The sequence below is a fragment of the Dromiciops gliroides genome, chromosome 5 (genome assembly GCF_019393635.1).
Source record: "Dromiciops gliroides isolate mDroGli1 chromosome 5, mDroGli1.pri, whole genome shotgun sequence".
In the NCBI taxonomy this organism is placed as follows: Eukaryota; Metazoa; Chordata; class Mammalia; order Microbiotheria; family Microbiotheriidae; genus Dromiciops; species Dromiciops gliroides.
This window is the reverse complement of record NC_057865.1, coordinates 235,838,338-235,865,789: the sequence shown is the minus strand read 5'-3', so window position 1 is coordinate 235,865,789 and position 27,452 is coordinate 235,838,338. Positions and strand designations below refer to the sequence as shown.

The 27,452-nt window shown below is 36.8% G+C and overlaps 1 protein-coding gene across 1 annotated transcript in view; it reads right to left on the bottom strand.

Moving 5' to 3' along the window:
• The window catches only part of MSRB3 (methionine sulfoxide reductase B3), a 203,167-nt gene that overhangs the window by 117,486 nt on the left and 58,229 nt on the right, over positions 1–27,452 (bottom strand). The window contains exons 3-4 of the mRNA XM_043967673.1: positions 22,827–22,935; positions 21,090–21,167 (exon numbers count right to left, since the gene is read on the bottom strand). Of these exons, the coding sequence (XP_043823608.1) occupies positions 21,090–21,167; positions 22,827–22,935 (187 nt within the window). The remainder of the gene's footprint in view (positions 1–21,089; positions 21,168–22,826; positions 22,936–27,452) is intronic.

Genomic DNA, 27,452 nt, shown 5'->3' with positions numbered 1-27,452 from the left:
CAAAACACAAGAGCAACTCTAACAACTACAAGCAATGACTAAAAGTAGGGAAAATGGATTTTTTCTTAAGGACTACATTAATATCTAGAAAAAATGAAGAGATTTTAAAAATGAAATAATAGCTTTAAAAGAAAGAACTGAAGATACAATAAGTAGTTTAAAAGAGAAGGTAGTAAACCTTAACAAAGAAATGGACTTCTTAAAAACTAGAATAAACCGAACAGAAATCAATGAGTCCATGAGACAATAAGATACATTAGGACAAAAATAAAAGACCAAAAAAATAGGTGTAAAGTATGATATCAACATAAAAACAATACTGACCTATAAAAATAGTCTAAGGAGAGATAGTTTAAGTATCACTGGATCCTCAGGAAAATATGATTTTTTAAAAAGCATGAGTAACTATTTCAAGAAATCACCAATTTCCAGATACATTAAAACCAGAGAATAAAATATAGAAACAAATGCACTAATCATGTCCTGAAAGAAACCTCGAGGAAAAATCCCAGAAATGCTAGAGTCAAAACCCAGAGCTCCCAACACCAAAGAAAAAGCATGTCAAGCATCCAGAAAGAAGCAATACCAATAAGCTATGGTCAAGATCATGCAAGACCTGGCAGTGACTACTAAGAACTGGAGAAAATCTGGAATACAATATTCCAACATGAAAGATATGCTTACAACCAACAGTAATTTGCCCTATAAAACTAAGCATAATCCTATGGGGGTGGGGGGGGATAGACCTTTAATGTAATAGGTTTTCAAACATTTCTGATCTTCTAACAGGATCCAAGAAACAAGTGTCCCTTCAGGATTTTAATGTATTCCAAGAGTATTAAGGGAATAAAATAAGAAAAACAAATGTCAAAGGAATAGATTGGTTCTGTTCTAAGGGTTTGAAGAAAAGAAAGAGAAAGGACAGTAAGAGGAGAAATATATATGTAGAAGGAGAAAAAAGGGATGGAACTTGCTATTCCTCAATATTAGGTATTTGAGGAAAGTATACAAATATGGAGGAAAGGGTGGTAGGAATGGGCATTAGATGTATTCCCCAATCTGAAATGGACAAAAGAGGGCCAGTCCCATACACACACACACACACACACACACAAATTTGATGTAGAAATACATCAAAGTCAAGAGGGAAACAAACAGGAAAAGAGTAGAGCATATTAACTGGGAGAGTGCTATCAGGGAGGGAAGCAAAACAAATTTCTTGAATCCAAACTGGGGGGAATAAAGGAAAAGAGAAAAAAATTAGAATCTATAGGGATACTATATATTGTCTCTTAGACAATTAGGAATGGCTAATTAAATAATGGTATATGAATGTAATACAATATTATTGTGCCATAAGAAAGGATGAAGGAAATTATTTCAAAGAATCTTAGATAGTATGAACTGATGCAGTGAGAAGCAACCAGAATCATGAAAACAATTTATACATGAACAGTATCACTGTAAAGAAAAAAAACTTTTTCAATTTAATTTTTAAAACTAACAAAAAAAACCTCCTCATTTCTGCCCTACTTCCAATGGAAAAGAAAATTAATGTTAACAAATACTACATATAGGCAAGCAAAATAAATTGCTGCATTGGTCTTATCTATTTATGTATGCATAAAAATATACATCATAAAAAGAAAATCATTCCTACCTTGTATTTAAATAGCACTTAGTATAAAAGGTTTTTCAGATTAAAATATATATCTATGTGTATATACACATGCATATATATGTGTATATATAATCATCAATTGTTCTACTAGCCCTAGAATATGTGCACTAAGCAGATATTCTCCAAAAACTATTGCTTTTTTGGTATGTAGGATCATCACTCTTTCTATGTGCAAATTCCCTAGTGATACTAGACATAGCATAGACAGAAATGAATAATATCATATACCTCAAAGAGATCAACAAAAAATTCAGGTACTTCCCTCTAAGGGAAATACCACATTCCTAAGTGAATTTGCCAAGATCTTGAATTTGTGGCTTTTGTGACTATTTCCTTAAATGATTTTCCCATCCTTAGTACTAATTCATAAAACCCTACCAAAGTTTGATACCCAAGTTAAATGCTTGCCCAGAACTTGGTGTATTTGTAAAAGGATATGCCTAAAATTTTTAGATACCCCCATAGTGACTAATTAACTATGAAGGGCAGATGTGGCAAGCCAAAAACAGCTCATTGAGTCTTTCCCCATAATTTTTGTCCCCATATACCCCCACAATAGGGCTACAATTAGAGAAACTGTGGCCAAGAAAAGACCTGAAGCAGTTATGATCATCAATACATTCAAAGTTCTAGAGCTGGAGGGGGACCCTAGAGGCCATCTTAATATAAGCTCTTTGTTTGACAGATAAGGAATATCTGTCTGCTTTGCTCAATAATCAGTAGAAATAGGGAGCATGATTGTCAATATCTAGCTGCCTCATGGGTGTCAGTAATCTAAGGATCACATAAAGCTCTGCTGCAATTTTTTAATAAGCTGCTAAAAAGAAACTGCTAGAAATTTTAAAATCAACTATTTATGGAGATAGAACCATTTGTTGATGGAATTCCAGTGTAATACCTCACACAATCAACTTTTGGGTAGGCTAATCTACACATCATAAAAAATATTTATGATTGACAGAGACTTTCCAGGTGGTGATGTTTTCAATTCCTATTCCAATCTTCTTGCTAGGGTCTAAGTTTCTGCCTCTATATGCTCTCATCATTTTCCCTTTTCCATCTCTCTCACATTCAATTTTCACTAAAACCTCTTCTTTCAATCACTGTGAATTTTTTTTTTTTGCGGGGCAATGGGGGGTTACACAGCCCAGGGTCACACAGCTAGTAAGTATCAAGTGTCTGAGGCCGGATTTGAATTCAGGTACTCCTGAATCCAGGGCCGGTGCTTTTATCCACTGTGCCACCTAGCCACCCCAACTTTTTTTTTTTTTTTTTTTTGCAGGGCAATGGGGATTAAGTGACTTGCCCAGGGTCACACAGCTAGTAAGTGTCAAGTGTCTGAGCTCGGATTTGAACTCAGGTACTCCTAAATCTAGGGCCGGTGCTTTATCCACTGCACCACCTAGCCGCCCCTCACTGTGAAATTTTAACGGGAAAGACAATATAAACCAAATTTGAGGTTTGTTTGTAGTCACTTAACCCCCATTGCCTCAGTTTCCCCATTTGTAAAATGGGGGTAATAATAGCATCTGCTTCCCAGAGTTGTTGTAAGGATCAAATGAGCTAACCTTTATATTTTGCAAATCATAAAGGCCTATATGAATGCTACTTATTACTATTGTTATAGTTATTATTATTCAGTGTTTTCTGATTACAAATTGATCAAGATGCCAACAAACCTTTCCCATAAGAAAACGGTTTCACTTAAAATGTGAGAAAGATATGGATTTTTCCTTAATTCGTAGTCTACATCCTATGATGAAGCTAGCCTTCAAATCAAAGAAGTTGTTTAGAAATAAAGACTAAGTGAATTATGTTTAGAAATAACAGCTTACACCTGATGTTCTATCTGCATATGTATTCCATTTGGATATTCATCATTTGGAAAGAAGAAAGCTGATTGTTCTCCTTTCCTTCCATGTCGCCCTCTACCTTATTCTATACCCAGCACATACATGCACATGTGCATACCCACACACAGAGAAATTATTTATATAAAAACTTCACAGAGGAAGTTCCTTCAAAGCTCAGGATAAGCTACATGGCTGCTATAAAATATTGCATCACTTAAAGGAAAAGCCTTTACTCTCCTCAAGATATCAGAGTGAGTGGGAGCAGAATAACTCAGGTTTATTATATCTATTCCACTGAGGACATTTTTAAGAGCATTGGACTGAGAAACAATCAAGAAATTCAAGGAGAAACTATCATATGTACATTTTTCCATTCCAGGTCCAACAGAGACAGCCTTAGAAGCCTGTAGCACTAGAAGGGGTCCAGACAGAAAAGCCTGGCCCAGGAGTACAACTTAAGAAAGCTTTCCAGATCAGAGGCCAGGAATCCAGGGAAATTTAAAATCTAAAGTTGTATCCTAGGACAGAAAGAAGAAATCCCAGACGAGGATCTATCCAAGGCCTCCTGGCACTTACTACAGTGTTGCCATGGTGCTGGACTAGGGCTCAGCGGATTGTGAGGTTTAGAAAGGGGAGCAATGATCAAGACCACTCCAGTATGGACCACCTCATATATGCCACCTTGACATAGCATGCTCTCTAACCCTTTCCTGAAAAACATGAAGAACATAGCACCTGTTACCCAGATAAAAGATAACATAAGTCAGTACTAAAGAAAGGCTCCATTACTTCCACCAAAATTCGCCAGACCCTGGACTTAAAAAAAGAGTCCAAATTCAGGAAAACAAAATGAGCAAACAGAAGAAAATAGTAATCATAAAGAAACATCTTGGAGCTAGATGTGCTCAAGACACAAATCCCCACAACATAAATCAGCAGATCATCAAAGAAAATCATTGCTATGCCATACTGGAATTCCTGGGAGAAATGAAACAAGAATTTTTAAATGTTAATATATATAAAATTAGAGGTTTAAAGGAAAAACAAGGAAAGGAAATGGTAGTTCTACAGGGAAGAATTTGAAGGAGAATGGTTTAGTGTGGGAGTTCCAAAACTTAACAAATAATGGATCTCCTGAAAATCAGATTGGATGAAACTGAGGTCAATGACTTCCTTAGTCAAAAAGAAATATTGGACAAAATACTGAAAAAAATTCAGAAAATTAAGATATAGCCTATCAAAAAACAACTCACCTGGAAAATGAGTAAAGGATAGGTAATCTAAGAATCAAAGACTACCTGAAAACAGACCATAAAAAAGCCCAGATACCATATTTGAAGAAATCATGAATGAATGAAAACTTCCCAAATGTATTAGAACCAGCAGTAAAGTGCTAATGGAAATAATCCATCTGTGTTTCTCTCTCTCTCTCTCTCTCTCTCTCTCCATATCCAGATCAAAGAAAATAATGGGGATCATCCTGAAAGAATGAATTCATGTATAGTACCAGGGAACCACAACCAAGATAATACAAGACCTACCAACTTCTACTTTTTTTTTTTTTAGTGAGGTAATTGGGGTTAAGTGACTTGCCCAGAGTCGCACAGCTAGTAAGTGTTAAGTGTCTGAGTTCAGATTTGAACTCAGGTCCGGTGCTCTATCCACTGCGCCACCTAGCTGCCCCCCAACTTCTACTTTTAAAAGAAAGGTGATCTTGAAATATAATATTCCAAAAAAGCAAAATGCTTAAGACTATAACCAAAAATAATTTATCTTGTAAAGCTGAGTGTAATAGTGCTGGGAAAAAGATGAACCTATAATCAATAGAGGACTTTCAAGCATTTCTGATGAAATGATTAGAGCTAAGTAGATACTCTGACATTCAAACACAAGAATCAAGAGAAACTTAAAAAATAAATAAATTTAAACAATTAGAAGGAAAATTCCAAAAACATGTTGTTGTTTTATAAGAAACACACTTGAAAGAAAAAGATAGGGCAGTTAAGGTGGTGCAGTGGATAAAGCACCGGCCCTGGAGTCAGGAGGACCTGAGTTCAAATCCGACCTCAGACACTTAAAACGTACTAGCTGTGTGACCCTGGGGAAGTCACTTAACCCCAATTGCCTCACTAAAAAAAGAAAAAAGAAAAAGATAACCAAGAATTAAAATAGGGGGTAGAACAAAATCTAGCATGTCTTTGGTAAACTCAGAAAAGCAGAGATAGAATTCATGCTCTCAAGAAAAGGCAAGAATAAAGAAAGACAATTAAAATACATTGAAAGGAAAACTAAATTATATTTAAATGTCCATTGATGAAGAATTGTCATCAGTCTTTAATGTACATGCACTAAATGGAATGGCATCTAAGTACTTAAAGGAAGTTAATCAATTTACAGAAAGTAATTGACAATAAAGCTGTAATAGCTTATGTATCCCTTTCAGACCTAGACAAATATAACCAAAAGATAATCAAGAAATAATTTAAAGACCTGAATATAATTTTAGAAAACAGATATGAGAGCTCTCTGGTGATCACCAAATAGGAGCAGAAAGGAATATACATATTTATCATATATTCATGAAAACTTTACAAAAATTTACCATGTGCAAGGGTATAAAAACTTTATAAGCAAATAAAGAAAAACAAAAGTATTGAATACATCTTTAACTGACCACAATATAAATAATAATTATATTCAATAAGGAACCTTTGAAGAAAGGATTAAAATTAATTAGTCAATAAATTACTTAATCTCACAGAATCTGCGAGTCAAAGAACAAGTCACAGAAATAATACAAAAGTTCATCTAAGAAAATTACAACATGAGACAATATACCAGAAGTTTTGAAATGCAATCAAAGCAGTATAGAGAGGAAAATTTATATCTCCAAATGCTTTCATTAACAGAAAAAGAACAGAGCAACAATCTAGGTATTACTTTAAAAAACCGGGACAGCTAGGTGGCACAGTGGATAAAGCACTGGCCCTGGATTCAGGAGTACCTGAGTTCAAATCCAGCCTCAGACACTTGACACTAGCTGTGTGACCCTGGGCAAGTCACTTAACCCCCATTGCCCCACAAAAAAACCCCAAAAAACTAAAACCCCCAATTAAACTCCTAGAAATTTTGAAAATAAAAGGTTAACAAAAGTTAAAGTAATTAAACTAGAAGATTTTCTTAAAGTGAAACAAACCATTTGCTTGCCTGATTTTTTTTTTGACAACCAAATTGCCAGGAACAAAAATGAAAAGGAAATATCATAACAAGAAATAAAAGAAATTATTAGAAAATATTTTTGACCAATTATATACCAAAAATCCTGGCAATTTTGATTAAATGAACGATCATCTATCCAAAAAAGCATGAAATACCCAGGCACTGTACCAAATGCTATAGAAAAAAAGGGAAAATGGCCCCTATCTTCAAGGAGCTTTATAGATTGTTATTAATGAGGGAAGATAACACACAAGGGGCAAAAGAAGGCTGAAAATTAGATGGGTGGGGGAGAAAGAAAAGACTGGGGGTACCAGACTTTGAGGCATGATGGAAAAGTCAGAGTTCTGAAAGTTGAGCAACCAAGTGAGAAATGAAACTGAGGCCCCTCCTTAAATGGAAGATTTGGAGTTGATGGCTCTACACTTTGATCAGAGGAACAGGGGGTAGTGATGAGGTATATAAATGGTATGTATAGAGAATTCTAGAGAATCATCTAAAAATTAATAGAAACAATAACTTAAGAAAAATTTTGTTGTACAGTTATGTCCAACATGATATAAAATAAATCAACAAAAATAATCAACCATTTTATATATTGCCAACAAACCTAGCGGGAAGAGATCGAGAAAACCCATTCAAAATAATTACAAAGACTATAAAATATTTAGGAATCCACCTACTAAAATAGAAAGGAATCATATGTATATAACCTCAAAACATACTCTCAAGAAATAAGATGGTCCCAAATAAGTGGAGAGATATTAATTGCTCATGGTTGGGCCATGCCAATATAATAATGACAGTACAACATAAATTAATTTTCTTATTAAGTGCTATATCAAACTACCAATGTATTACTTCAGAGACCTAGGGGAAAAATAATTACAAAACTCATTCTATGGAACAAGGTGGAGCCTCTCAATAGAGACGTGGGGGAGGGGGAATGAAGGATTAGGAAAGAGGCTTAGCCATACACAGTCTCAAAGTATACTACAAAGAAGCAAATAAACAAAACTATTTGGCAATAGGGAAAAAATAGGAAAAAAATCATCAGTAGAAGAGGTTAGGTATACAATATACTGAAGCAAATGAACATTAAAACATTGAATTCAATTAACAAAGACCCCAAGTAGTAGGATAAGGACTCATTATTTAACAGATTATAGGAAAATTTGGAAAGAACTATATGAGAAATTAGGTTTAGAACAACATCTCATACCAAATAGTACTATCAACTCAAAATAGATATATGACCTGGAGATAAAAGGTGACATAAATAAATTTTAATAATAAGGAAAATATCTTTTGTAGGCCTTAGAAGACTATATTGAAAAGCAACAATATGGGGCAGCTAGGTGGCACAGTGGATAAAGCACTGGCCCTGGATTGAGGAAGACCAGAGTTCAAATCTGGCCTTAGACACTTGACACTTACTAGCTGTGTGACCCTGGACAAGTCACTTAACCCTCATTGCCCCACTAAAAGAAGAGAAAAGAAAAAAGAAGTAACAATATGGGGATGACTAAAATAAAATCATCCTCATAATATACCTGATGCCTGGGAATGAGAATTGACTTTAGAGCCATTTAATTCAAACCCCAGTTCTTCAGGGTACTGCCCAGAAGAATTTCAAGCAAATCTCTTCACTACTCAGGACTTCACCTGTAAAATGGGAGGTTGGACTAAATGACTACTAAGGTTTCTTCTGGGTCTAGACTTCATTCCACTCTGCATCTGCTGCTCTGCCTGGTTTTCACTCCACAGAACAAGATGTTCCTCCCAGAATAAGTTCATCACTTCTAATCTCATCACCATGCCACCTCCCTTAGCCTTCTCTCCCTTTGGAGGACCAGAGGGTAGAGGAGTAAACTCCTCCCAATGCCTTCCTTTATTGAGGGTAGACATTGGACTCAACTCACTCCACTCTGCATGTGCTGATCTGCCTGGTTTCAATACCAGAGAATAAGATGTCCCTACCCTCATCCTAGTTTCTACCTCCTCTTATGTGTTGTCTCCCCTTCCTCCCATTAGATTGTAAACTCCTTAAAGGTAGGGACTATCTTTCTTTTTTATTCATTGTGTCCTCAACATTTAGTTCAGTGCCTAGCATATATTGTTGTTCAATAAACTCTTTATAACCCCATGGAGCATACTGTCCGTGGGTTTGGGGATGGATTTTTTTTTTTTGACAGAGATACTGGAGTGATTTGCCATTTCCTTCTTCAGTGGATTAAGGCAAACAGAGGTTAAGTGACTTGCCTAAGGTCACACCGCTAGTAAGTATCTGAGGCCAGATTTGTTTTAAGGCCTTCCTGACTCCAGGTCCAGTGCTCTTTACAATGAACCACCTAGCTGCATCCTGGGCAAATAGATGTTAAGTGATTTGCCCAGGGTCACATAGCTTGTAAGTGTTTGAGACCAGATTTGAACTCATGTCTTCCTGACTCCAGGCCCAGTGCTCTATATACTGGCACAGAGTAGGTGCTTAATTAAATGTTTATTGGGAGGGGCAGCTAGGTGGTGCAGTGGATAGAGCACTGGCCCTGGAGTCAGGAGGATCTGAGCTCATATTCAGCCTCAGACACTTGACACTTACTAGCTGTGTGACCTTGGGCAAGTCACTTAACCCCAACTGCCTCACTTAAAAAAAAAAAGTTTATTGGATTGAATGGGATCTGCTAGCCTCTAAACTTAATTTTTGTGCAATGCAAGTCAATTAAATGCTTAATTTCTTCCAAAAAATAAAATTCATTTAGTTTGAAGACTATAGAACATTTTCCTTGTACTTTTCATATTGCACTTATCATATTCTGCCATTTATTATATTTATTTTTCTCCTCAACTCAAAAAATATATAAAAGCCCTACTAGATGAATGGCCTTATGCTAGGATGAAAAAAAAAAAGACATCCTCAATGACACAGGATACCTCAAAGGCTATGTATTCCAACCCATTAAGACAATTGGGTTGTCCAGTGGATAGAGTGCTAGACTTGGAATCAGGATGACCATGTATTTAAATAATGCCCAATACTATTTGAATTATAGTCGTGTGATCTTGGATAAGTCCCTTAACCTCTCCATACTTCAGTTTCCAAGGAGGTAGATGACACTATGATTAGAATCCTGGAGTTGGAGTCCAGAAGAACATATTTTGCATCCTGCCTTAGATATTTACTAGTTATGTGATCTTGGACAAGTGACATAACCTCTCTGTGCCTCAATTTCCTCAACTGTAAAATGAGGGAGTTGTATTCAATGGTCTCTACAGCCCCTCCCAGCTCTAAATCTATGGTCTTGTGAAACAGAACTTAGTAAGAATCTTTTCTCATATAGAACCAACATTGGTCATCCAGATCAAGGCTTTGCTTGAAGACCTCCCAGTACAGGGAATCCAGCACTTCCAAAGGCTGCCCATGACACTTTTAGATTCTTTCATTGTTAGGAAGTTTTTTCTTGTTTTTTTGGGGGGTTTTTTGGTTGTTGTTTTTTTAGTGAGGCAATTGGGGTTAAGTGACTTGCCCAGGGTCACACAGCTAGTAAGTGTTAAGTGTCTGAGGCCGGATTTGAACTCAGGTACTCTTGATTCCAGGGCCAGTGCTCTATCCACTGTGCCACCTAACTGCCCCTAGGAAGTTTTTCTTAATGCCAAGGTCTCATTTGCTCCTTCCACCCATTCCTCCCAGGTCTGCCGTCTAGGGTTACAAAAAACAAATCTAACCCCTCTTCTTTACCACAGCCTTTCAAATTCCTGAGAATGGCTATCATGTCTCTGTTAAGGCATTTTTTTCTCTTTTTTAACTCTCAAAAGACTTCAGATTCCCAGTTGATATTTTGTTTTGTCCTCAAGGCAAATAGGGTGTTGCTAAAGTTTTTTCACATAAGAGAATGGCATGGTCAAATCTGCTAGAAATATCAATTTGGCAGCTGTGCAGGGGACGTATTGAAAGAGAGAGAAACGGGCAGCTAGGTGGCAAAGTGGATAAAGCACCAGCCCTGGAGTCAGAAGGAACTGAGTTCAAATCTAGCCTCAGACACTTGACACTTACTAACTGTGGGACCCTGGGCAAGTCACTTAACCCTCATTGCCCCACAGAAAGAAGAGAGAGAAACTAGAAGCAGAGAGACCAATTAGGAAGTTGTGTCAGTAGTCCAGGACTGAGGTGATGAAGACATGAATGAATGTGATTGTCACGTGAATGGGGAAAGAGAACAGATGCAGGAGATGTTTTGGAGAAAGAATTGAAAACACTAGATAACTGGCCGAATATGGGTAGAAAGGGTGGGGCAAGGGAAGGAGAAGGGTCAGGTTCCAAGGATGTGAATGTCAATGACTGGAAAGATGGTGGCCTCACCACAAAGGAGATGTTTGGAGAAAGATTTAGGTTTAGAAGGAAAGATAATGACTTCTTTTATATATATGTTGAGGTTGAGATGCTGATAGAATATCTAGAGAGAGCTGGTCATGGAGAATTGGAGAAGACATACAGATTTAGGAATCAGTGGAAAATGATGACAATGGAACTCATTGGTGCTGATAAGATTGGAATCATGGTGTTTTTTGTTGTTGTTTTTAGTTGTGTCTTACTTCTTGTTACCCCTTTTCGGGATTTTCTTGGCAGAGAAACTAAAGTGGTTTGCCAATTCCTTCTCCAACTTACTTTACAGAATTAATTGACTTGTCCAGAGTCACACATCTAGTAAGTGTCTGAGGCCAGATTTGAACTCAGGAAGATAAGTGTTCCTACCTCCAGGCCTGGCACTCTTTCCATTGAACCACCTAGCTTCCCTAAGACAGGTAAGAGAAGAGAATAAAGAGAGAGAAGGTAGCCTAAGTTTTGGCAGGGTTGAGATCTGTATCACCAGAGCAAATTCCCACACCAAGGAAAATATTGATCTTTTAAACACTGAAATATAATAAATACCAAGAACATTTATGCAACAAATTACCAAAAATGCCATTTATAATAATAAAAAGTGTGTTAATTTACTACTGGACTTTTATAAGACAAATTTTAAATGGTTTTATGAGAAATAAAGGAAGAACTAAATAACCAAAGATGTATCTTTTACACACAGCTAAGACTTATCTAAAATGGAAATATTCTTCAAATTGATTTTTTGCAAAGAGATTTGTTACATAAGCAATCAAAATATTAATAGGTTATTTCATTCAACTAGACAAAAGATGTATATATCAAGAGGAATCATAAATAAAGGTTGCCAAATCAAACATCAAAATAGTCTGTAAAGTAGTTATCAAAAGCATCTGACAGTAGACAAAATTTACAAAAAAATCTCTATGGAACAAGTTAGAGAGGAATGAATAAATAAAATATTTATTAAGTTCTTACTATGTGCAAAGCATTATTCTAAATGCTAGGGATGTAAATATAAAAGTAAGACCACCATCTCTGCCCTCAAGAAGCTAATATGAGAAGACAACATATATGGAAGATTTCAGCCACAAGTCAGATGGAAAAGCCCCATGGTCCTTAGGCTACAGAAGCAAAGCAGATGTTAATGCATCTTCTTCAATGTTTTTTTTTCTATTGATAAAATGACATTAGACTCTGATGTTGAACCACTTGACAATACCAAAGATGTTGATTCATGGCAAGAACTTTCTTTTCTGAGTATTTGATAGCTGTATCTGTGGTACCCACCAAGGCAGTCACCAGGCTACATTTCCAATGGCGTTGCTTCCAAGTTTTCTGCTGGCACTGGGCTAGAAGTATTGCTATTCCAAAGGCTCTTGGATCCATTACCCTGAACTGTCTCCATCAGAGTCTGAGGGGAGATGGTGGTTAAGATGGCGATAGTGAGGGCTAGTTAGGTGGTGCAGTGGATGAAGCACTGGCCCTGAATTCAGGAGGACCTGAGTTCAAATCTGGCCTCAGACATTTGACACTTACTAGCTGTGTGACCCAGGACAAGTCACTTAACTCTCACTGCCCATCAAAAAAAAATTCAATAAAAAAAAGAAGATGGGAATAGTGATCTGACTTGCCTGACACCCCTGTCTCTCTCTCAGGGTGTCTTGTTGCTTCATATTTCAGAAATATAACCAATTGTAAAGAACAGATTTGCATTTAATAATCCAAAGGACAGTAAACACTAGAGGGAGAAATCTTTATTTAATAAAAATTACTGGGGAAATTGGCTAGAATCTTATAAGGATCGTATAATCCTAGCTCACCGTCCTTCCAATCACCCAGGCTCATAACTTGGTGTCACATCCTGACTCCTCACTCTCTCTCCCTCCCATATCCAATCAGTTACCTAGTCTCATCCATTCTATGTTCATAATGTCTCTTGGATATGGCCCATACTTCCTCTCATGCTGTCACCACCCTGGCTTAGGTCTTTATCACTTCATACCTGGACTACTGTACTACTGTTGTTTGGTATCCTTGCCTTCAGGCTCTCCCCACTCCAGTCCACCTTCCACTCATCTGTCAAATTTATCTTCCTAAAACAAAGATCTGCCCATATTACTCCTCTACTCAATAAACCAGTTGCTCCAGGATCAAATATGTAAAATCCTCAGTATGCCCTTTTTTTTGGGGGGGGGGCAGGGCAATTGGGGTTAAGTGACTTGCCCAGCGTCACACAGCTAGTAAGTGTCAAGTATCTGAGACTAGATGTGAACGCAGGTCCTCCTGACTCCAGGGTTGGTGCTCTATCCCCTGTGCCACCTAGCTGCCCCCTCTCAGTATGCCTTTTAAAGCCCTTCAAAACTTGACCCCTTTCTACCTTTCCAGTCTTTATTCTTCTCTACATACTCTGTGGTTCAGTGACCCTGGCCTCTTTGCCTTTCCTTGCACAAGACAATCCATGTCCCCATTCTGTGCCTTTTCGTGACCCTCCTGCATCGCTCTCATTTCTATTTCCATTTTTCCTCTACTTCTCTTATGTTATCTTCAAAGTCTTTTTTGAGTGCTTTCATGGCCTTGGAAGCTTTGGATGTAGGAGCTTTGACTTTGCTATCTTCCTCTGAGAGTATCTTTTGATTTTCCTTGTCACCAAAAATACTTTCCAGAGTCAGCGTTCTCCTCTGTTTGCTCATTTTGCCAGCCTATTTCTTGACTTTTAACTCCTTCTTCAAGTGTGGCACTGCTTTCAGGGCACACTGTCCCAAGCTTCAGGGCGTCCCAGGTGGTACGATTTAAAGAGAGGCACATAGGGCAGCTAGGTGGCACAGTGGATAGAGCACCAGCTCTAGAGTCAAGAGTACCTGAGTTGAAATCTGGCCTCAGACACTTAACACTTACTAGCTGTGTGACCCTGGGCAAGTCACTTAACCCCAATTGCCTCACTTAAATAAAAAAGAGAGAGAGGGACATTCACCACTCCCCTGACCTGTGCTCTGGTCTGCAAGCAACCATAAGCCTGCTTGCCCTCTGGCCCAGAAGAGAATCCTATTCCACTGGGTCTGGAAGCTCTGGAGTACCTGTGCCCCTCTCCCACCTGGGCCACCACTCAAGACTGTGACCTGGATCCTTGCTTGGACAAAACAACAGAATCCTGCCTCAGTGCCAGCAGAGACCCCTGTAATCTCCCCCTGGTGAACCACTCAACCCCCTCACCTTCCTTGTGCTGAGTTCCAGAAGCAGCCACTGCTGTAGCTTACATATAGGATAAAATGGAGACAGTCACTGAGGGAAGGCCACTAGCATTAAGGTAAATTGGGAAAGGCTTCTTGTAGAAGATGGGATTTAACTGGAACTTGAAGGAATCCAGGAGAGCCAGGGTGTGGTGAGAAAGAGACTTCCAGTACTGAGGAACAACCGGTGAAAAGTCACAGAATGGAAGATGACAGAGGAAAGGCAGTGACTTCCCAGGGTTCTCCACAAGAACTCTCCAAATACCTTCAAATAATGCCATAAGACAATTCCAGGAACAGCAGAACCCACAAAAGGTCGGGGTGAGATCATTTTTTAGCCAAAGACAGCTTAGGTCAGTGGGAAAGATTTGTTGAGCCAGGGTGGGAGTGGAGCACAATACCATTGTAAGATTTAGGGCTGGAAGAGGTCTTTGAGATCATCCATTCCAATACCTTCATTTCATCCATGAGGAAACTAGAACCAAAAAAGGTTAAGATTCTCTCCCAAAGTCAGAAGCTAAGATATGAAGCTAAGTCTCCTGAGTCTGAATCCAGTGTCCTCTCCATTATATCATATTGTATCTTTCTACATGCCTATACCTGCACTTCTCCCTGGCCCCACCCCTTTGTCTGCCTCAGCTTCCCCCCCCCCCATTATTCAAAACTCATCTCAATCTCTTCTGTGAGTCTGTCCCAGCCATTTCATCCTACACCAAACTCTGGTTCAGTCCAGCTTTTACTTAACAGCTTTCTAAATAAGAACCAGAGAAAAGTATGGGGGGAAAAGCAGGGGGTATTAAAGACATACATTTTCACGCAAATATGCACTGATTTTTATTCTTTTTAATCATCTTTATTGGTTCGGTTTATCTGTCCAATGAGATCAGAAGCCCTTTGAGGCCACAGACATATATATATATATAAAACATTTAAGCTCCCCATAGTATCAACAGTGTCAAGCATAGGTACCTAGCAGCTGATCTATGATGCTACAATCAGTAAATCTTGTTAAATTGAATTGAATTCTGTTTGAAGTACCCTCAATAAAGCTCCTTTCATCAGCAATATTTTTTTTGAAATTTTAAGATTTAAAGGAAATAGAGATTTGCCTCTTTACTAACAGGCAAACAAAACTAGAATACTAAAAGAAATATGTGTGGGTGTATATATACATATATATATACATACACATACATATATAGATGCACTTTTACATTTGTTCTCATTATTTCTAAACTTAGCTTAGTAAAATTCATGCACATAAAAAATGTGAACCATGAAATAAATTACACATTTGGTTTATAAGAAGTCTCTGAATAAGGTTCTTGTGCCTGGAAAGCAGCAAAAAAAGTGGCACATTGTTCACATGGGGAAATGTATTTAAGATAGAGTCCTAAGTTTGAGAGTTATTTGAGAGCAACTGAATGGTCTTTTTTGTATTATGTTATATCTGTATTAGGAAAGTGAATGGATGAAATTTTTAATTTGGGTTTTTCTCCCCCAAATACCAGAAGTATGAAGGAGAAAACAACCCCATGCCCTTTATAAAATATTTTTAATACCTATAATGTTTTAGCCCATCCAAACTTTTTTATTTTCCTACTTTTCTGCCTTCCTCCCCAATATCTGTTACAATTCTTCTCTTCAGCCAACCCTTTCTTCTCTTTCTTTCTTCATTCCCTGTCTTTTTTCCCCTGTGTGCACACAAGCACGTGCGCGCGCGCACACACACACACACACACACACACACACACACACACACACAAAAGCCTCAGTTGTTTTTGGGAATACCTCATGTTCAAAGCATGAAACTACCTCCCTTGAGAGGGCCACTGATGGTGATTCCACTAATCCACCAAGCCAATGAACTAGCTGCTCTCTGCAATGCCAAAAAAAAAAAAAAAAGCAGAGAATTTTTTTTCTCTTTAACTTCCCCCCATTCCGCAAATAACCAAGAAAACAAGTGAAGAGAAGAAAACAATAAGAATGTAAAACCAGAACAAAGATATAAAAGGCTGACCTCTAAAATGTCAGAGAAAAAAGGGGAGTAGGAATTTTTTTTTTAGAATAATGATTTTTTTTTAAAAAAGAGAGAGAGTCCATGTCACAACACATGTGAAATCTGACTCCCATCATTACCTGTGTTTGGATAAGGGTCTCACTTTGAGGATTTCTGACTCAAAATCTCACATGGGATAAATCCTTCACTTATAGTGGCTCTGTTTCTTATTTAAAACAGTAAGGCTTCCTTAGCTCCACAAGTCAGTGAAGTCACATGATAGGGAAAGAGATGGAGAATCTTAACCTAAAAGCAATGGGGATGTTGCCAATTTTTACCATTTGGGATATTAACAAGTTTAACATGGCTCAGCAACTATCCTAAGTGTTACATCAACTATTATGACACAAACCAAGGGTGTTGAAATGTAAAGATGTGTGTTTTCTGAGAGGAAATGGGTGACAATTTGAAGGGTTGATTTTTTTAACATGAAGAATAAATATACAAGAATTCAGAACAGATTCTCAACCAACATTTATGTATAATAAATTTCATGGTTAAAAGAGTTTTTATACTTTTATAATTCTCTTTCAGGGAACTAATTTAGATTCATTTTTTGAAAAATGTGGGAAATACCAATGTTTTGAAAGAAAAAATACATATAGGGATATTTTAATATGATTTTACAAGCAAAAAGCATTATTTTCTTATTCTTTAGAGATGATTCTTTGCTTATAATATCATGTGAGGTAAGAATCAGGGTAACACAAACATATGTTCATGGAAGGTGCCATTGTCATAGAGGATATCTACCACAAAGTTCAAAGGGAAGAGAGATTTCCTTTATTTAATTAGATCCTCCAGTTGCTCCTGTTTGGGCTGATTTCATCAAGCTCCAGAAATCTGCAAAACCTCCTAAATGAGATTTATAATCACTCAAAAGAGTTCAGTCTAAACTATCCACACAAGAAAAACTAAATGGATGAAGAACGCCTATTTTCCACAAAACAGTGTTATCAAACTGGGTATGGGAGGGTGGTAAAGGGAATGATTAATGATATGTAAGGACCCCAGTGAGCCAGATATTGACTTAGAAAACTATATTGTGGCCCACAAACAATGTATTTGACCCTTCTTGCTCAGCCTGTGTTCTATAGTTCTTAGTCCTGAAATATCAAGAGATATAGAAGAAAGACCCTAGAAGATTGGATGGACTCTTGTGGAAGATTTATGGGAGGACATAGAAAATCAACCAACAAGTATTTATTAAGTACCTATTTAATAAATATCAGAAACTGTGCTAGGCATTGAGGATACAAGTACTAAGAATGAAAAAATACCTACTCACAAAGAGCTTACCTTGTAAGGGAGAAGATAACAAATAGAATATATAGATATAAAACATAAATGCAAAGTCAATAAATACAAATATGTACAAAGTAATTAAATGTCACTAGGGCACTGGGAGACTGGAAATAAAGTGGTGCCTTTGATAGAAATTGGGAAGTTTAGTAAAAGTAAGAGTTTTAGGAGGGAAAAAAAATAAGTTTTAGACATGTGGAGTGTAAGATGTCTCCAGGTCATTCAATTTTAAATGTCCAGTAGGAAGTTAGTAACATGGTACCAAAGCTTATGGGGAAAATTGGGCCTGAATATATAAATCTGGGAGTCATCTAAAAAGAAATCATAGTTAGACCTATGGGAGCTAATGAGGTTACCAAGAGGGCATTTTCAAGGTAGAAAACAGGAAGCTTAAGGTCAGTTTTTTGTGAAACACCCACAGTTACAGGTCACAATATGGATGATGAACCAGCAAAGAAAACTGAGAAGAAGCAGACAGGTAGGAGGAGAATCAGGAGAATCAGAAAGGAGAGGGTCATTAACAGTGTCAAATGCAGCAGACAAATCACGAAGAATGACTAGGAAAAGATCATCAAATCTGGTCATTAAAATAGAAAACTCACAAAGGATGAAAAAAATATAAGCAGGTTGAAATCAGCATCTCAAGAGGAAATGGCCACAGTGTTTAGATGACAGAACTGTTTGAGTATCAAAGTAGCTCAAAAATCAATTTTAAGTGAAAATAATTTAATCAAAAATTTTCCTTCTCTTTCTTAAAGCCTGCTCAGCAGAATAGTGCTTCCAGAATTGATTTATGGGATTTGGGGTATGTTTCTTTAATCTAGATAAATCCTTGATGAATTTCACACTCTGTAAAAAGGTCAAGAACATTTTCTAGGTGGGTTTGATTCAGAGACTCCTTTATGCCTACCTACTGTGCTCTATGAAGGGTGCTTTGTCCTTTAAAGAACTGAAGAATCCCCGCATTAGAAGAACCCTTAGGAGTCATCTCTATGCAAGTATCCTATCCACAACATTACCTAACAGAGTCACTGAGCTTCTGCATGAATACTTTCTGTGATGGATAACTCATACTTCAGTAGGTAAGGAACTCACTATCTCATGTAGGGAGGTAAAATGGTGGTCAGCGGAAAGAGCATTGGCCCTGAACAGGGGAGGACCTGGGTTTAAATCCCACCTGTGATGTTTACTTTCTATATGACCTTGGGCAAGGCACTTAACTTCCATAGACCCCCCAGGTACAAAGGATGCTCTGTAAAATGAATGGCCTGAACCAAATATAGGACCCTAGGTATACCCTTCTTCTGTACATTCCTAATTGATAGAAAGTTCTTCACATAGAGCCTAAATTCCCCTTCCTGAAAATTCTACCCATTTGTGCAACTTGTTTTTGGAGCTCCACAGAAACAAATCTAATCCCTTTTTCCTCACAATAGTTCTCCAAATATCTGAAGGTGGTTTTCATCTATCTCTACAATTCTATCTTTTTCAAACTAAACAGCCCTAGTTCCATCATTTAATCATCATACAATAATGGTTTTGAATCTCACTACCCTATTCACCATTTTTCTTATTAAATGTCACTGGGTCTTGTCAATGTGCTTCTTAAAAGACGATCATCATGTGTATACCTTTTGACCCAGTAATACCACTGGTAGGTCTGTATCCCAAAGAGATCATAGAAAAGGGAAAAGGACCCACATGTACAACAATATTTATACCAGCCCACTTTGTGATGGCAAAGAATTGGAAATCAAGGAAATGCCCACAAATTGGGGAATGGCCAAAAAGTTGTGGTATATGAATGTAATGGAGTACTATTATGCTGTAAGAAATGATGAGCAGGATTTCAGAGAAACCTGGAAGGACTTACATGAACTGATGGTGAGCAAGATAAGCAGAAGTAGGAGAACATTGTACACAGTAACAAGAATATTGTGTGATGATCAACTATGATAGACTTGGCTCTTCTCAGAAGTACAATGATCCAAAACCATTGCAAAGCACTCATGATAGAAAATGTTCTCCACATCCAGAAAAAAGAACTGTGGATTCTGAATGCAGATTGAACCATACTGTTTTTTCCCTTGTGTTCTGCTTCTTCTTTTACAATATGACTAATGCAGAAATATCTTTAATGTGATTGTACATGTATAACCTATATCAGATTGCTTTCTATCTTGGATGGGGGGAGGGAAGGGAGGGAGGTAGAAAAATTTGGAACTAAAAATCCTATGAGAACAAATGTTGAAAACTATCTTTACATGTAACTGGAAAACAATAAAATACTTTTATGATTACAAGAAATTAATTAATTAATTTAAAAAAGATGATCATCACAAGTGAATGCAACAATCCAGTGGGCATGCCCAGCCCAAAGGTCAGTGGAACTATCATCTCTCTTATTCTGGATAGGCAACTTCCATTAATGGTACCTAAAATAACATTCACTACTTTAATAGGCACATCACACCATTGACTCATACTGAGCCTAGGAGTCAATTAAAACCCTCCTTCTTTTTAAATGCAGAACACCACATCTTCCTTATTCTGCCCTTCTGTGTTTTTCTAACATAAGGACAAGACATTACATTTGTCCTTCTTAAATTTGATATTGCTGTATTCAGTTTGTATTTTCCAACTGTCAAAATCCTCTCAGATCCAAGTAGAACTGAACCAATCTAACCCTCCAAGCTATAGGTCATCTGTAGATCTGCTCAACATGCTAGCCATGTTTTCATCCAATATATTGATACAATTTTTCAACAGGATGGAGATGAGAAGAGAGTTGCTCCAATTCATAAATCAACGTTCTTTGGGTTTGGTTGTTCAACAATCTACAAATCCACCTAACTGTGCTATTGTGGTCTGGAAAACACATATATTTGGTACACATATCTAAGGTTGTGCTGGGAAATGTTTAACATCCAGTTCTCGAAAAAAAAAAGTATATACAATACACTTTTAAATTTAATCTGTATTACCATTTCCTCTCACTTTCTCAAGTCCGATCTGTAGTACTTACAAGTTTTCAAGGTATAAGTATTAACACTGAAAATTTAACAATCAGCTCTTGTGAAGAGCCAGGACAAGCTGCCTCCTACATGCCATGCCTGTGCACATGTCAATCTATGTTCTCACCTAGAAATCCATACCTAAGTACTCTAATGACCTTTTGGGAATCAGCTTAGCAATTTTATCACAACTCATGAAATTCCAAATTATTTCCATTTTTTAAAAATGAAAATCTTTACTCTTAAGAAAATGCAAGATTACTGCATTCTCTGACATGATTGCTGCCCATTGGGTTTAGTGCCTTCACATGCAAATCCCCATTGTTCAAAAGCTGTATTTACACTCTTGTACTTACTTGAATAAAGGCGTCCCACACACAACACATTGGTACATTCCATGATCTTTATGACTTGTATATTTTCCCTCAAAGGCACTGCGAAGCAAACAAAAACAAAACAAAATAAAACAAAAAAACATTTGAAAGACAAATAAGGTAACACCTTTCTCATACAATTATGAAACTGCAGTGACTCTCCCTAACGAAACGCTTTCAAAAACACATGAGAATCAATATATCCCCAAATGAAGAATTAATAACATAAACACTGGAATATCACACATTTATTTTCATTTCTCTGTAGAAGGGTATAGGCATAGAAACACTCCAAAAGAGTGCAGGTTTGGAGTCAAATTTTCTAGTTAAATAATTCACAGAAAGGGTCTTCTCCTTTTAAAAATGCTCATTTTTTTTACTATACTTTAGATTGAGCATTGTCTTACTCAACCAAGGGTAAGTTTTTGGAGTCTCTGAAATGTCCCTTCCAGGAGTAACTGTCAAAAAATGAAGTTGAAGCCAAGACTCCAAGTTGGAGGAGCCTTATTTTTTGGTTTGAGGAGGAATATTGCAGCTTTAAGGGAATATTTTTCTAAGTTAACAATCTTAAAGGCTAGGAGGTCATTCAGTTAATACAAATCAGCTGTGCTAGCCCAACAAAAAGTCTATGTGTGCTACAGCTTGTTTTTATTATACTTTCACCCTCTTTATGAGGTCCAATTTTTTTATAAACAGAATTTTTAAGAATGACCTAATCTCTGGTTGTTTGTGGGCATTAAATCATTTGCTAGTCATGTACACAACAGCCATGATCTGGGTAGAACTCCTAAGCTGAGACCAAGGTCCACTGCCAGCTAATTTGGGTGGCAGAACGGACTTTGCCAGAGATTCAACATTTGGTCAATTCAGTAAATAGTATATACTGTGACAGGAAGAGAGTTGTTGCCTATTAACGAGTACCCCATGTGTGGTAAAGAGCCCTTTCAGGTCTTGAATGGAAACAAGCAGTTACATCATTAATAAATCTGGATCAGAGGTAAGTTAGGGCCTTGTGCCAAGCTCCATGGTATAAATTAGACAACAAAATGGTTAGACCTTGGCAAGTTTACCTTTGAGCTGGAATCAGCTGAGAGAGACCTTATTCACTAAAAACAGTCTTGAAAGTGAACACACTCTTTTTTTCAGGATGTAGGGCGAACTTCCAAGGACTAAAGCCATGTGAGGGCAGTTATTGAAAATTTTTGACATTCCAACCACAAATGAGCCAATAAATACTTTCTCCACATGTGCTTCAAAAAGAAATTGGAGTGGGGTGGAAAGGAACTAAATTATGCTACTTTCTTTTTGCAGCCAAAATGTCTATACTTACAATGGCCACCTTCAAAATTTCATCATCCTGGTGTAGGGCTGTTGTTGCTCATGCTTTCCCTTAATGTGATGCTTTCCTCCGACCCACCTCCAAAATCTACCTAAATCACTCTGACTTATACGCATTTCATAGTAAATGGAAAGCAAGTCCTTAACAAAAGTGCTGTGACTTTAGGGAGAATATGAAGTTCTCATTAGGCAAGGGGGGGGTTATCACAGACTTTTCCAGCACAGTTTCTGTCTTTTCAGTGATATTAATTTGTAGAAATTAGCAATTCTACATTCTATGTCTAGAATTCTTGAAAACCGTCATTGAGGAAAACGAAGAAGTGAGGAGTTGGGGGTAGGGGGGTAGAGCGGAGAGGGGAGAGAGAAGTTCAGGCTGCTCACCTCTCAGTTCCTTTCTCCTGAGTGACATGGTACTGCAGGGGTGTCAGTCGCTTCCTCAGTTCCTGCTGGGAAAAGACCACCTTACAGTTCTTTCTATCCCTACATGACCCTAGAAAAAAGAGAGGATATAGGAGAAGGAGCATTTTTAGGTTAAATCCTCAATAATTGCTTTGGCCGGCGGCCACAGCAAAGCTTCTGCATTCACTTGTCAATGACCAGACTGGTCCCTAATGCACAAGAATGGTTAAGCTGAACTGCACTTGATTATTTCAGCAAGTCCGAGTTTTAAACAGAATGCTGCTGAAAAGCCAGGTGATTCCACTGGAGCAGGGACAAAGTGCTTCAGCCAAAGCCTGCTGGATGGGATACCGTATTTTTCTGGGATAACTATTCATTTGATGGAAGCAACCATCCTCCCAAACCCCACTCCACCCCACCCCACCGCCTATTTAAAAAAAAAAACCCTCTGGAAAATGTTTTTAACGTACTGTATATATGTGTGTGTGTGTGTGTGTTTATGTGTATATATGTGTGTGTGTATGTGTATGTATGTGTAGATATAGATATAGATATATAGATATACAGGGAAATGGGCATATGATCATAGATCAGGCATTGGAAAAATTGTGACTTGCCTGAAAGCGTCTCAGGGAAAGAATTGGAACCCAGGTCCTCTGATTCCACAGCCAGTGTTCTTTCCATTGTACAATGACTGCCTAGAAAATTAAACCCCCCACCTGGCAAGCAGCTATTTTACAACCTTGCAGTATAGCTCAAAATCGAAAATTATTAAATTTCTACTATGAGCGATTTAACTACCCTCATATTAGGGTGGGTTTTTTTTTCTTTTATGCCTAGAGATATATTTTCCATTTACTACCAAGTTATTGTTCCAATGACTCTATCCCGTCACTTCAATAGGTTATGCAGACTTCGAAAACAAATGTGCAAGAGAGACCTCTCCCAGAGAGGACAGAACAAGATAGAAATTGTGAAGAACCTATATGAGAAGCCATTTGCTATAATCCTATTAGCACCTAGCTCCCAGGGTTGTTGTGAGGATAAAATGAGATATTTGTAAAGCACTTAGTATAATATAGTGCCTGATGCATAGTAGGTGTTTAATAACAACTTGGGGGTTTTATTATTATTATTATTATTATTATTATTATTATTATTATTATTAATTATCCATCTTCTAGAGAAACCAAAGAAAATGCTAGGGAGGAAGAGGAGAATAAGAAAGTCAAAGGGCACTATTTCTTCAGAAATCTACCATTTCCTTTTGCAAGCATATCTAGAGCAGAGGTCTTTAGCCTGGGGGCAGTGAACTTCTTTTTTTTTAATTTTAATAACTGCATTTCAATATAATTGATTTCCTTTTCAATCTTATTTTCTTGTTATACATTTTATCATCCTGATGTTTTAGAGGTTGATAGACTTCAACATGGCATAAAGAAAGGTCAAGAACCCCTGATCTAGAGACACCTCTAAAGTGCATTTGAATTCTGAAATAATTTTATGCAGATATAATCACAATGGCAGCTTTTATTTCAACTCATATAGTCCGTGGTAAAATGTTCAGACAACACCTCTTTATATGCCTTATTTGATTTTACCTGTACACATGATTGAAAAGAAATATAACCCCAATGTAGCACAACGATTACTCACTACAATGAAATTGCTTTTCTCTGCCATCCATCACAATGGAGAGAGACTTGCAGATGGTCCAAAATGTAAAAAAAAAAAAAATCTTTTTGTTTCTAAGTTACTGAAAGTTAGCTTAGGCATCCTGATCATTATGTCACTCAAGTTCTTTTGTGATATAAAGGACTATGAGTTAGAAAAAGAAAACATAAAAACATAATACTCAGTTTCTTACTTTGCAAAGCATCTTATTTCACAGCATGTGGGCCCAATGTAATAAATCCATGAAAAATTAGCTAACTGGCCCCCCCCATTGATGGCATAAATGGAGCACCAACATCCACAATCAAGGCAAATACAAGTACAATGACTAATTCAACTGTTATTCAACATATATATGTGTGTGTGTGTGTGTGTGTGTGTGTTCATCTATCTCTATCTCTATCTCTGTCTCTGTCTATATCTATATCTATATCTATCCATCCATCTATCTATGAATGAATAGAAAGAAATACCAAGCAAAAAGTAGATAAATTCAGACTTTGTATGTGCCCTGCAGACTCTCAAACTTGGACTTCCATGACCTCCCAAAAGAAGCCCAAGCCCTTCCCAAGAATGCCTTGCCATTGTACCAAAGTAGGTAAGCATACACAAATTCTGCAAGCCCATATTCACTGCCATTTTGGTTGAGTACCACACATTACTAGATTCCAAAATATTTAAGTCTTTATTATCAGAACACCAAATGAGTAAACTGTTTAAATTCTCTGAGAAAGCGAGCTACATTTTCTCCCTCCCTCCTCCACCTCAGAATTAATCTATCCATCAAGCTGAATTTAATACACCTTATTCCTTTCTGTAACCTGCTGAACACTATTAAAGAAAGGTGAGTTTCTACTCACTACTCTAGGCTTAAAGATTGTTATATAACTGTATTTTTTGAAAAAGCAAAAGTATTCTGTCTTTGTTCATTTTGTCAAAGAAATTCATTTTTCAAATTTAAAATGACAAAATGCCTTGTTTAAAATTACTCCTTTCTAATGGCTCAGGTAATTAAAATTTGTACAATTCAATTAAACAATTCTGTCCAAAATATTTTTGTTGTTAATATATGTTCATTCATATAAAAAGACCAATTGTGTTCCCAAAGTTGAGGGAACCAAGCTACCCATCTGTATGTCATTTAGTACAAGAGAAGCAACTGCAGGTTTAAATTACATGGTATTGGATTGCAATTTCCTAACATTGGATGCTTTTCTGCTTTTTTACCTTGAGTCATTACTAAGGAGTGTTCATAAAAAGTAGCTTAAAGCACAGATGCTTGCAAATCATTTAGGCAAAGATGTTTCTTTCTTTTTTTTTTTTTTAGAAAAAGAATAATACTGTTGGTCACTATTGACTAACCATGTCAAGTATTTCTAAGAGAAAAAAAGGTAAAATTGAAAACATCTGATTGAAGTAAATAATGCAAACATAAAAAGCTTTCCTAGTGAATGAAGGGTATTGAAGTGACTTTATTTCATAGATTAGAAATTACTTTTGATCTAAACATTCTTAAAAACAGATTGTTTTCCACTATGAACCATCTCATTAACTGTGCCACAGAGGCCTCATTTTAACAGCAAGTTCTGAAAGTGCTGCTGTACTCCTTTGTTAGCCTCAATCTTTTTGGGGAGGGGATAAGGATTTCATTCCAGGTTTCTTTGTTTGTCTTTCAAGAACCACTAAAGCAGTGTTCACACAAATTCTGTAGGAATTCGCCCTGTGTCATAGCCTACAAATTATTTGGTTTTGGTGCACTTAAAGGTCACCTTCCAAATTAGTGAAATTTTCCTACATCCTGGCTTTTCAACCTTAAATATAAATATTGTTTCCTAACTGTAAGTGAGGTTTGTTCTCCAAGAAGTTCTATTGCTTATTTAAAGTTGTCAACTTTTTGTAGGTTTTTATTCTCTGGTAATGCTGTTTCCTAAAGTAACAGACCTCTTAAGGTATATTTAGCAGTGAAAGGAAGCGTGTGTACATTAGAAATGATTTTCATGTTGTTATACCCAACAACTCAAAGAGATCACTGTATATTAACTAATTCTCAAAAGCAAATCTTATTATTAATAACTTCCTTACTGAAAGGAAGCTAAGCTTCTACCATCACTAACAAAAATTCATCATAAACATTGACTTGATCATTTTGTTGCTGATTCTGATGTTATCATGAGTTTTGTTTTTGTTGTGTTTTTTGTTGTGGTTTTTGTTTTTTGCTATATTTCCTTCTTACTACTTTGTCAAAAACCATGTAGTGGCTTCACTAATTTTAAAGAAGCAATCTCCCTTTTAAAAACCCTGTAGCAATTCATTCATTTGTTGTGTTCCCTTTCTCTCCTGCTTTTTTCTAAAAGTATCTTCACTCTGACACTATAATTCAGTAATTATTCAGGGAAGCTTAACATTTGCATTGAGTTAATGAATAAAAAAAGCAACTGATTCATGACCTTAAAACTAGTCTAGAAGTATACCAAAAAAAAAAAAAACCCTTAACATTTTTCTCTTATTATTTAATAGTAAACTGTGCAACTCACAAGTGGCTATGCACATATATGTGCAATTTGCTTTGTAATATATATCCTCTGCAATAAATTTGGTATAGAGCACATCTGAGTTTTTCCTAGAGGGTTTTTTTTAAAAACTACTAAAAACATGTTCTTATAAGGAAGTTTCTCCTTTATGATGACCCTATGTCATGGACCTGAGTTTGGCATTATTTCTTAATTAGAAGTCAATAATGCAATTTTCCTAGGCAAAAATATATACATATGTGTGTGTATATATATATGTATAAAAATAATAAATTGAATAAAAAGATATATTTTTTCATTCAAACTACAATCTTGACTGGATTACATTAAAATATAATGCTAAATCAAATATTTTAATGTAGTGAAAGACTTTTTAAAAATAAATCTTGCCCAGAACAATATT